General features: G+C 39.3%; 1 protein-coding gene across 1 annotated transcript; it reads right to left on the minus strand.

Moving 5' to 3' along the window:
- Nucleotides 1–3166: 3166 nt before the first annotated feature.
- On the minus strand, nucleotides 3167–10611 carry LOC133665468 (zona pellucida sperm-binding protein 3-like). The gene is made up of 10 exons (XM_062070770.1): nucleotides 10456–10611; nucleotides 10221–10387; nucleotides 10067–10164; nucleotides 9916–10004; nucleotides 6124–6304; nucleotides 5958–6063; nucleotides 5812–5897; nucleotides 3411–3502; nucleotides 3290–3342; nucleotides 3167–3224 (listed from the first exon to the last, which is right to left on the minus strand). Exons 1-10 carry the CDS (start codon nucleotides 10523–10525, stop codon nucleotides 3219–3221), a joined length of 948 nt encoding a protein of 315 aa, XP_061926754.1. The 5' UTR covers nucleotides 10526–10611; the 3' UTR covers nucleotides 3167–3218.
- Between the last annotated feature and the right edge of the window lie 2223 nt (nucleotides 10612–12834).

Here is a 12834-nt window from a genome sequence, read left to right on the forward strand (position 1 = left end):
CATTTAATTTATTTCATTGACAAGCAATTCCTTGTAACGATGGACTGTGCAACTTTTGAACCAATCCAGGCCGAGGACGCAATTATTTGCAACCACATCCGGCCGTTCGGGACGAGAAAGCTTTAACATGTAATTGTAAAAAAAATATTTAAATTTTAAATTTAAAATTAAATTAAATGAAATTTAATTAAAATTAAAATTAAAATTAAAATTAAAATTAAAATTAAAATTAAAATTAAAATTAAAAGACAATTAAAATTAAATTAGAATTAAATTAATTAAATTTAATAGGGTTTTAAGGCCATTAAAAAAATAGGCTGCGGGCCACACTTTGGACACCCCTGTACTAGAAGCTTCAAATGATTGTATTTTGAGGATAATTTTCACACACACACATACACGTGTGTGTGTATATATATATATATATATATATATATATATATATATATATACATATATATATATATATATATATACACACACACACACACATATTTATACATATATATACACATACATATACAGTGTTTGACTGAAGTGCTCAATGGTTTATCAGAAAGTGTTTCTTTCAGCTCACACTAGATGTCAGTAAACTAATGGATTCATGATTCTGAATCGATTCAAAGTGTTCAAGACATTTGACATTTGTGCGTAGAGTAGTTTGTGTAACCCTTAACCATTTTTCAAAAGGTTCTACAAGCTCTGGAGATATCAGTAAAAAAAATGCATGTAGTTTAGATAGAGTTATATTGGATTATGGGATCCATTATTTACATGTTTTAAAGGCCTACTGAAAGCCACTACTACCGACCACGCAGTCTGATAGTTTATATATCAATGATGAAATCTTAACATTGCAACACATGCCAATACGGCCGGGTTAACTTATAAAGTGCAATTTTAAATTTCCCGCTAAACTTCCGGTTGAAAACGCCTTTGGATGATGACGTATGCGCGTGACGTAGCCAGTGAAACAGAAGTATCGGTACCCCATTGAGGTCAATACAAAAAGCTCTGTTTTCTTTGACAAAATTCCACAGTATTGTGGACATCTGTGTTGGTGAATCTTTTGCAATTTGCTTAATGAACAATGGAGACTGCAAAGAAGAAAGTTGTAGGTGGGATCGGTGTATTTAGCGGCTGGCTGCAGCAACACAAACAGGAAGACTTTGAGGTGGATAGCAGACGCGCTAGCCGACGCTAGCCGCCAACCGCTTCTGTTATCGGGTGAAGTCCTTCGTCGCGCCATCGATCGCTGGAACGCAGGCGAGGACGGGTGTTGAGCAGATGAGGGCTGGCTGGCGTAGGTGGAGCGCTAATGTTTTTATCATAGCTCTGTGAGGTCCGGTTGCTAAATTAGCTTCAAGGGCGTCGTTAGCAACAGCATTGTTAAGCTTTGCCAGGCTGAGAATTATTAACCGTGTAGTTACATGTCCATGGTTTAATAGTATTGTTGATCTTCTGTCTATCCTTCCAGTCAGGGGTTTATTTATTTTGTTAGCTCAGAAAGAGCTTCGCCGATGAATTGTCGTGGAGATAAAAGTCACTGTGAATGTCCATTTTGCGTTCTCGACTCATTTTCAAGAAGATATAGTATCCGAGGTGGTTTGAAATACAAATCCGTGATCCACAATAGAAAAAGGAGAGTGTGGAATCCAATGAGCCAGCTTGTACCTAAGTTACGGTCAGAGCGAAAAAAGATACGCCTTGCACTGCATTCTAGTCCGTCACTCTAACGTTCCTCATCCACAAATCTTTCATCCTCGCTCAAATTAATGGGGTAATCGTCGCTTTCTCGGTCCGAATCGCTCTATCTGCGTTGAAAATAGGAAAATATGAGGCAAACAACTGACTGTCACGCTACTTCCGGGAGGGGCAAGGCTTTTTTTTTTTTTTTTTTTTTAATCAGACCAAAAGTTGCAAACTTTATCGTTCTCTACTAAATCCTTTCAGCAAAAATATGGCAATATCGCAAAATGATCAAGTATGACACAGAATGGATCTGCTATTCCCGTTTGAATAAAAAAAATCTCATTTCAGTAGGCCTTTAACTATTAAAATATGACTTAGCTTTGTGGAAAATATTGGACACAATGTGTCTATGCAAGTGTAAGCCAGTGTGACGATTTAGTTTTTAAATATATTTTTTATAAATGGCTGTGATAGTGATTAGAAATCCCTCATTTAAACTATGTTGGTATTAATACCATTCATTTTTGACTACTTTAGGACTTTTGTGTGCTCTCAATTGCTATTCTGAATGTTGCTGGGCCAGGTTTGGTTTTGTAATTGGATTATGGTATTGTGTGTTATTTTGTTGAGATTAAAAAACATTTACATATTACAAGAATCTGAATCCAGTATCAATTCTGATTAAAATCTCCATCCCGAGAACTGGAATCGAATGGAGAGTTTCAAGACTCATCGCGAGTGTTTGATATTTGGTCACCATTATGGAGCTAAACTAAAAAAAAAAAGTGGGATTATTTTTTTAGTTAATATCACCAAAGGTGAGTCTTTGTTTCATAAACTGTTGTGCTTTTCATACTTATTTTCCAAAGAAATTTGTTTGAAAAAATAAATAAAACTGGGGGCAATGCAAAAAAAATAAATTCATCCAATTCAGATTTAAAAATTTAATTAACCTATTTTTGGATCAACTGCTTAGAAATAGCATTTAAACATTTCCATTTCACCTGGTTTGACCAGAAAGTTTTGATTTGTCCCAATACTATTTAATAAATTAGTATATGTAGGTCAACTGCTTAGTAAATTTAAATATTGGGATTGCATTAGTGTTTTTTTTAAATATAATTTAAACTAAGTTTTTAGGCCTGGGCATACATCAGTTGCCACGGGTTTACCAAAATTCAGAACCAAACTGTATAAGAATCTGAATCAGGTGCCCAAATATTCCCACCTTAATTTGCAGGTCAAATGTGACTAAGTAAATCCATGTGTGGTAGATTATAAAATAGTGTCAATACAGCAGGTGAGTGTGCCATACACTCACTGAGGCATCATTTACCCATCACTAGACTTGAAGTACTTTACAATAATTGTAGCCAGACACCAAGTTTGAGTACTTGCAAGAACTGACAAGTGTTATTGTGCAATAGTACACAAGCATTGTTTCTTTAACATGAAGAAAACATTTAGTCAGAAGTAGTTATCTCCAGCTGTTTATTGGATATACAATTAGTTCACTTCCAGTCCATCTATTCCTGTAAAGAGAAAAATAAAGTGATTAAAAAAATGACTTTAATCCATCTATCAAGTTGTCACTTACCTCAGTAATAGTGAGTGGCCCCAGAACTGCATTCTGGGTAATGCCACGCTTCCCTGCAAGCAGAAAGTACTTTGATTAGTACAAGTGCAGGAGGGGAAAGAAGAGGACTTTGTGTCAGTACCTGATCGTGTACTCCTGGTCCACCTGGTCTTGCAGCTGGACTCACAGCAGTCACACAGGTTGCTGAAGGCAGGGTTGTCCAGCAGCTGCCACCTGGACACATTGGATTGGTTTTTTTTTATGTTATTAAAATTACTTTACACTTTCAAGTTATTTTTAGTGCAGACTCCAGACTTTAGAGTGCACAAGTGTGTCCATACAGCTACACATGCTGCCATTTTAGCTACATTCCAGAAGGTCTACCAAACCCTTCCAGTTACATGCAAGAAAAATTGAGTGGTGAAAGCCGGCATCTGCATCTCACCGAATGTTGAAGTTATTTAGAGTCCCTTTAAAAGTTTGTAGTGTGAGGCAAAGTCAGAAAACTTTCATGTATTTGGTAATAAAATCTCATTTTTTTGCTATATTTTAAAACATTTTATTAGATCACTCGCAAGTTCAAGACATTAGTAGTGCATTTTTGCTGCGCCCTACAAAGTGTTAATACTGCAAGTACTACAAATGTAACATGCAACTGAAATTTCAATGAATTGAGGCATTTTGCCATGTAAATCACTTGATATTGTACCATTCTCACATTTTTAGCATAAGTTTATTTTATTAAAAGCAGCTATTCTTTCCAATTCAACTTTTTGTGGGCGCTAAAAATTGCCCACAATATTACTCAAACTGATTTGATATATTTTTCTTAAAGATTAAGATTTTCTGATTAAATAAAAGGAAAACTTCACCACATTAGTCATAAATTTTGCACTTAAAAGTCTTACTTAAGCTGCAGACTTGTTTTATATTGTCATTACTGCCACAAGTGGTGGAAAAGTGTGTTTTATATTGTCATTACCACCACAAGTGGTGGAGAAGCGTATTACAACTGCCCCTGTTTTATATTGTCATTACTGCCACAAGTGGTGGAAAAGTGTATGACAACTACCCCTGTTTTATATGGTCATTACTGCCACAAGTGGTGGAAAAGTGTGTTTTATATTGTCATTACTGCCACAAGTGGTGGAAAAGTGTGTTTTATATTGTCATTACTGCCACAAGTGGTGGAAAAGTGTGTTTTATATTGTCATGACCGCCACAAGTGGTGGAAAAGTGTGTTTTATATTGTCATTACTGCCACAAGTGGTGGAAAAGTGTGTTTTATATGGTCATGACCGCCACAAGTGGTGGAAAAGTGTGTTTTATATTGTCATTACCGCCACAAGTGGTGGAAAAGTGTATTACAACTACCCCTGTTTTATATTGTCATTACTGCCACAAGTGGTGGAAAAGTGTATTACAACTACCCCTGTTTGATATTGTCATCACTGCAACAAGTGGTGGAAAAGTGTATTACAACTACCCCTGTTTTATATTGTCATTACTGCCACAAGTGGTGGAAAAGTGTATTACAACTACCCCTGTTTTATATTGTCATTACTGCCACAAGTGGTGGAAAAGTGTATTACAACTACCCCTGTTTGATATGGTCATCACTGCAACAAGTGGTGGAAAAGTGTGTTTTATATTGTCATTACTGCCACAAGTGGTGGAAAAGTGTATTACAACTACCCCTGTTTTATATTGTCATTACTGCCACAAGTGGTGGAAAAGTGTATTACAACTACCCCTGTTTGATATTGTCATCACTGCAACAAGTGGTGGAAAAGTGTGTTTTATAGTGTCATTACTGCCACAAGTGGTGGAAAAGGGTATTACAACCGAGTATGGACCACAGCTTCAACAGTTTTTGCCAGCCCTCTGGCACAACACTGCTTTACTTTAGGACAGGGGCCCCACACTGAATAAGTCATCTTACTCCTGATTTTTAATCCTGTTCAATTCTAACTTAGTTTACCAGGATAAACCTGGTAAAAATGAATGAAATCATGTTAGCCTGACCTAAGCCTTGATAAATATTTGACTGATTGCTTAAATACTAAGACATTACTCAAACTGTCAAGAGTTTGATTTTATGAAAATACAGCTTCACCACATTAGTCATAATTTTTTGCGCTTAACTGACTTATATTATCATTACTGCCACAAGTGGTGGAAAAGTGTATTACAGAGTATGGCCCACAGCTTCGATACTGGAGAATTGAGTGTTGGTCGATAGCAGGAATTAGTACTTTTATTTTGTAGTGGGAATGTTTGAATGAAGACTCAAATAGGTGTAAACACTACATATGACAAGTACATATTTTGTAATGCTAGGAAAAGTTTATTATTGAAAACAATTCTAGGTATAAACTTATGCTTAGCAACTAGTTGTGACAATAACACTACATCGAGGTAGTTTACACACGTTTGCTCTCAGTGCTGCTGGAGTGCTAATCCGTGCCTGGTCGGAGCACCGTTTGTCGGTGCCAAAAAAGTACAGATTTGCCACCCATCCCTAGTGGAAATACGTTACTTACCCATGGCCGTGCACGAAGTTGCACGCCTTCTTGGTAGTGTCGAGACCTTCAGGATCCCAGGCCACAAGTTTGCAGTGGATGAACACCTGTTGTAAATAAATGATTAGTATTTTATCCACCAGATGGCGACGTCAGCATCGACTTACCTCTTCTCCGAGAGCGAACCTAAACGCTTGGAGGGACAGCAGCATTTCTGATGGCACCTCTCTGGGCTGGAACCTGGACCGAGACCTCTTGCTGTCCGACAGACACCTTTGGGGCAGGACTAGACTTTAGACCGTTTCTTCCAGACCACCATTACAGACACCATACCCCTTATTGTCGATGATGTGGTAGGAAGGGCTGTCGGCCTGCAGCTGGGGTGTGGTGGTGGCCACACATTCCTCCATCAGGAGCAGCAATGGCTGATGGGTAATCTGATCCACGCGAGCCATGATGGGGATGAAGGAGCCCAGGGCGAAGAGATTGGATTCAGCCGGGCCTGAGAAGTCCTCTGAAAAAGTACAAAAAAGGTTGCAATGTTAAGAGTCAACTCCTGAGATTAATCACATTTGGTCAGTGATGTCATACTTTTACAAGATAAACCTGACTTTATTCAGGACTGGGGTTCTTAAAGGCCTACTGAAAGCCACTACTACCGACCACGCAGTCTGATATTTCATCATTGATATATAAACTCTTAACATTGCAACACATGCCAATACGGCCAGGTTAACTTATAAAGTGCAATTTTAAATTTCCCGCCACACTTCCGCTTGAAAACGTCTCGGTATGATGACGTATGCGCGTGACGTAGCCAGTTTAACAGAGGTATGGCTTCCCCATTGAAGCCAATACGAAATAGCTCTGTTTTCCACAGTATTCTGGACATCTGTGTTGGTGAATCTGTTCATTGCATTATGGAGAAAGAAGCTGAGCAAGCAAAGAAGAAAGTTGTCGGTGCGAAGCAGAGTATTTTGCGAGGGAAGTCAGCAACACAACACAGCCGGTGTTTGTTTACATTCCCGAAAGATGCAGTCAAGATCGAAGAACTCGGACAACAGAGACTCTAACCAGGAGGACTTTGATTTGGATACACAGACGCGATACCGTGAGTACGTAGCTGCGCTTCCAAACATTTGATCGCTTGCTATAACTAGCATAACAAACACCTAGGTGTTTGGTTAAATATATAAGCTTTATGAACCTTGGGTTAGGTGAACGGTCCTTTGGGCTGAGTGAGTGTGTGTGGTGTGCAGGTGTTTAAATTGTATTGGCGGGTTATATATACGGGATCCCGTCCATATTACCCGCTCGAGCTAGTAGCTAGCATAACAAACACCTAGGTGTTTGTTATGCGGGATTAATTTGTGGCATATTAAATATAAGCCTGGTTGTGTTGTGGCTAGTAGAGTATATATATGTCTTGTGTTTATTTACTGTTGTAGTCATTCCCAGCTGAATATCAGGTCACCCCCGGCTCTCACAGCATCTTCCCCATCTGAATCGCTTCCACTCCCCACTAGTCCTTCACTTGCATTTTCCTCATCCACAAATCTTTCATCCTCGCTCAAATTAATGGGGAAATCGTTGCTTTCTCGGTCCGAATCTCTCACTTCATGCGGCCATAATTGTAAATAGGGAACTTTGCGTATATGTTCAATTGACTAAGTCACACTACTTCCGGTAGGGGCAAGCCTTTTTTTTTTATCAGATACCAAAAGTTGCAATCTTTATCGTCGTTTTATACTAAATCCTTTCAGCAAAAATATGGCAATATCGCGAAATGATCAAGTATGACACAGAATAGATCTGCTATCCCCGTTTAAATTAAAAAAAAAAAATCATTTCAGTAGGCCTTTAACCTTGAGGCTCAACTTTTCCATTACAGAGGGAACCCCCATTTTAAAATCATATTTGATTCTAACTTAGTTTAGCTTGGAATTGGGGGTTAAATCACCAAAATGATTCCCTTAGCGTGGCCACCGCTGCTGCTCACTGCTCCCCAGGGGGTGGAACAAATGGAGGGTAATTTCACCACACTTAGTGTGGGACTATCAGTGGTACTTTACTTACCTGGATACATTTTGTCGAAATGTGAAATAATGTGTTACTCTATCAAGGCTTAGGTCGGGCTGATTATATAAACATTAAGCTTATACTAATACTGGATATATTTCTTAAACTGTAAATAGTTTGATTTTATGAAACACAGATTCACCACTTTAGTCCTATTTTTTGCGCTTAGATGACTTAAGCGCCAGACTTTGATATGTCAATACTGCCACAAGTGGTGGAAAAGTGTATTACAACTGCCCCTGTTTTATATTGTCATTACTGCTACAAGTGGTGGAAAAGTGTATTACAACTGCCCCTGTTTTATATTGTCATTACTGCTACAAGTGGTGGAAAAGTGTATTACAACTGCCCCTGTTTTATATTGTCATAACTGCCACAAGTGGTGGAAAAGTTTATTACAACTGCCCCTGTTTTATATTGTCATTACTGCCACAAGTGGTGGAAAAGTGTATTACAACTGCCCCTGTTTTATATTGTCATTACTGCCACAAGTGGTGGAAAAGTGTATTACAACTGCCCCTGTTTTATATTGTCATTACTGCTACAAGTGGTGGAAAAGTGTGTTTTATATTGTCATTACCCCCACAAGTGGTGGAAAAGTGTATTACAACTACCCCTGTTTGATGTCATTACTGCCACAAGTGGTGGAAAAGTGTGTCTTATATTGTCATTACTGCCACAAGTGGTGGAAAAGTGTATTACAACCACCCCCTGTTTTATATTGTCGTTACTGCAACAAGTGGTGGAAACGTGTATTACAACTACCCCTGTTTTATATAGTCATTACTGCCACAAATGGTGAAAAGGTGTGTTTTATATTGTCATTACTGCCACAAGTGGTGAAAAAGTGTGTTTTATATTGTCATTACTGCCACAAGTGGTGGAAAAGTTTATTACAACTACCCCTATTTGAGGTCATTACTGCCACAAGTGGTGAAAAAGTGTGTTTTATATTGTCATTACTGCCACAAGTGGTGGAAAAGTGTATTACAACCACCCCTGTTTTATATTGTCAATACTGCCACAAGTGGTGGAAAAGTGTATTACAACTGCCCCTGTTTTATATTGTCATTACTGCCACAAGTGGTGGAAAAGTGTATTACAACTGCCCCTGTTTTATATTGTCATAACTGCCACAAGTGGTGGAAAAGTGTATTACAACCACCCCCTGTTTTATATTGTCATTACCGCCACAAGTGGTGGAAAAGTGTGTTTTATATTGTCATTACCCCCACAAGTGGTGGAAAAGTGTATTACAACTACCCCTGTTTTATATTGTCATTACTGCCACAAGTGGTGGAAAAGTGTGTTTTATATTGTCATTACTGCCACAAGTGGTGGAAAAGTGTATTACAACTACCCCTGTTTTATATTGTCAATACTGCCACAAGTGGTGGAAAAGTGTATTACAACTGCCCCTGTTTTATATTGTCATTACTGCCACAAATGGTGGAAAAGTGTGTTTTATATTGTCATTACTGCCACAAGTGGTGGAAAAGTGTATTACAACTACCCCTGTTTTATATTGTCATTACTGCCACAAGTGGTGGAAAAGTGTATTACAACTGCCCCTGTTTTATATTGTCATTACTGCCACAAATGGTGGAAAAGTGTGTTTTATATTGTCATTACTGCCACAAGTGGTGGAAAAGTGTATTACAACTACCCCTGTTTTATATTGTCAATACTGCCACAAGTGGTGGAAAAGTGTATTACAACTGCCCCTGTTTTATATTGTCATTACTGCCACAAATGGTGGAAAAGTGTGTTTTATATTGTCATTACTGCCACAAGTGGTGGAAAAGTGTATTACAACTACCCCTGTTTTATATTGTCAATACTGCCACAAGTGGTGGAAAAGTGTATTACAACTGCCCCTGTTTTATATTGTCATTACCGCCACAAGTGGTGGAAAACATTTAGACGCTAACTGGAAGTTAAGACTGAGGGACTCTTGTATCAGACTTTTCAGAAGTGATATCAGCTGATACTAGTTTTCTGTAGATATCACTAGAGATGAATCCAAATTAAAGAGTTAAGACCCACCGTTCATGAGCGCCATGTGGAACACCAGGTTGGAACTGCCCGAGGACGCAAAGATGGGGTCGTAGAGGATGGGGTGATACTCCTTGGGTCTAGACAGGCAAACAGAAGTCAATACATCCCGCAGGAACTCACCTGTGACGCCGATACCTACCTCTCGAAGACGCAAACCACGGGCTGGATGAAGGTGTGGCTCTTAGAGTCGCTCAGGTAAGTGAAGGCGTTGGAGTACACCAGCTGGCTCCCGGTGACCTGCGAACACAGACGTTACCGGCGCCCTCAAGATGGCGGGCGTCAGGCTGGCTTACCATGGCCATGAAGTTGCAGTCGTGGAGCTCCACGGTGAAGGTGGCCTCCCGGGCCGAGGTGGCGGTGGGGGGGCAGTTGCCCAGGCGGAACTTGGAGGTGTCGACGCGGGACCTGCCTTCCGTCCACACCAGCGACACCATGCCGGGCTTGCAGTCCAACTTCATGTCTGGGGAGGAGACACCAGCGTTAAACTGCAAGGGGGGGGGGGGGGGGGGGGTGATGGTGTTGACTTACCAGCGTGCACGGAGGAAGCGGCGAGGAGGAGGCTGAAGAGCAGAGCACGGCACCAGAGAGAAGCCATCATGACTGAACATGTGGGAGAGTCGCACTGACGCTGCTTTTATACGCCCAGCGGCCAATCAGGGTGATTGTTCTCACCTGCTGGCTGCTCAGGTGCGCCTCGTTAACCTTCTCTTTCTCTCTGATTGCAACTTTGTCAGCATTTTTTTATTGTTTTAAATTGTTTTTATTTAAATTTGGAACGACATTGTGTCACATTGATGCATCAAACGTCAATTTGTTTTTTGTATAATAAGACTTATTTTTATTTTAGGGCAGCACGGTGGAAGAGGGGTTAGTGCGTCTGCCTCACAATACGAAGGTCCTGAGTAGTCTTGGGTTCAATCCCAGGCTCGGGATCTTTCTGTGTGGAGTTTGCATGTTCTCCCTGTGACTGCGTGGGTTCTGCGTGGGTTCTGTGTGGGTTCTGTGTGGAGTTTGCATGTTCTCCCCGTGACTGCGTGGGTTCCCTCCGGGTACTCCGGCTTCCTCCCACCTCCAAAGACATGCACCTGGGGATAGGTTGATTGGCAACACTAAATGGTCCCTAGTGTGTGAATGTGAGTGTGAATGTTGTCTGTCTATCTGTGTTGGCCCTGCGATGAGGTGGCGACTTGTCCAGGGTGTACCCCGCCTTCCGCCCGATTGTAGCTGAGATAGGCTCCAGCGCCCCCCGCGACCCCAAAGGGAACAAGCGGTAGAAAATGGATGGATGGATGGATATTTTTATTTATTTATTCATTTATTTTATTTCATTGACAAGCAATTCCTTGTAACGATGGACTGTGCAACTTTTAAACCAATCGCGGCCGAGGACGCAATTATTTTGCAACCACATCCGGCCGTTCGGGACGAGAAAGCTTTAACATGTAATTGTAAAAAAAAATTTAAAATTTAAAATTAAAATTAAAATTAAAATTAAAATTAAATTTAAATTTAAATTTAAATTTAAATTTAAATTTAATTTAATTTAATTTAATTTAATTTAATTTAATTTAATTTAATTTAATTTAATTTAATTAAATCAAAATCAAAATTAAAATTAAAATTAAAATTAAAATTAAAATTAAAATTAAATTTAAATTTAAATTTAAATTTAAATTTAAATTTAAATTAAAATTAAAATTAAAATTTAAATTAAAATGTAATTAAAATTAAATTAATGAAATTTAATAGGGTTTTTAGGCCATTAAAAAAATAGGCTGCGGGCCACACTTTGGACACCCCTGTACTAGAAGCTTCAAATGATTGTATTTTGAGGATAATTTTCCCACACACACATACAAGTGTGTGTATATATATACACACACACACATATTTATACATATATATACACATACATATACAGTGTTTGACTGAAGTGCTCAATGGTTTATCAGAAACTGTTTTTCAGCTCACACTAGAAGTCAGTAAACTATTGGATTCATGATTCTGAATCAATTCAAAGTGTTCAAGACATTTGACATTTGTGCGTAGAGTAGTTTGTGTAACCCTTAACCATTTTTCAAAAGGTTCTACAAGCTCTGGAGATATCAGTAAAAAAAATGCATGTAGTTTAGATAGAGTTATATTGGATTATGGGATCCATTGTAGACATGTTTTAAAGGCCTACTGAAAGCCACTACTACCGACCACGCAGTCTGATAGTTTATACATCAATGATGAAATCTTAATATTGCAACACATGCCAATACGGCCGGGTTAACTTATAAAGTGACATTTTAAATTTCCCGCTAAACTTCCGGGTTGAAAACGCCTTTGGATGATGACGTATGCGCGTGACGTCGATGGTTGAAACGGAAGTATTCGGACACCATTGAATCCAATACAAAAAGCTCTGTTTTCATCTCAAAATTCCACAGTATTCTGGACATCTGTTTTGGTGAATCTTTTGCAATTTCTTTAATGAACAATGAAGACTGCAAAGAAGTTGTAGGTGGGATCGGTGTATTAGCGGCTGGCTGCAGCAAAACAAACAGGAAGACTTTGAGGTGGATAGCAGACGCGCTAGCCGACGCTAGCCGCCAACCGCTTCTGTGATCGGGTGAAGTCCTTCGTCGCGCCGTCGATCGCTGGAACGCAGGTGAGCACGGGTGTTGATGAGCAGATGAGGGCTGTCTGGCGTAGGTGGAGCGCTAATGTTTTTATCATAGCTCTGTGAGGCCCGGTTGCTAAGTTAGCTTCAATGGCGTCGTTAGCAACAGCATTGTTAAGCTTTGCCAGGCTGAGAATTATTAACCGTGTAGTTACATGTCCATGGTTTAATAGTATTGTTGATCTTCTGTCTATCCTTCCAGTCAGGGGTTTATTTATTTTGTTAGCTCAGAAAGAGCT

Source organism: Entelurus aequoreus, linkage group LG14 (assembly GCF_033978785.1).
Source record: "Entelurus aequoreus isolate RoL-2023_Sb linkage group LG14, RoL_Eaeq_v1.1, whole genome shotgun sequence".
Classification (NCBI taxonomy): Eukaryota; Metazoa; Chordata; class Actinopteri; order Syngnathiformes; family Syngnathidae; genus Entelurus; species Entelurus aequoreus.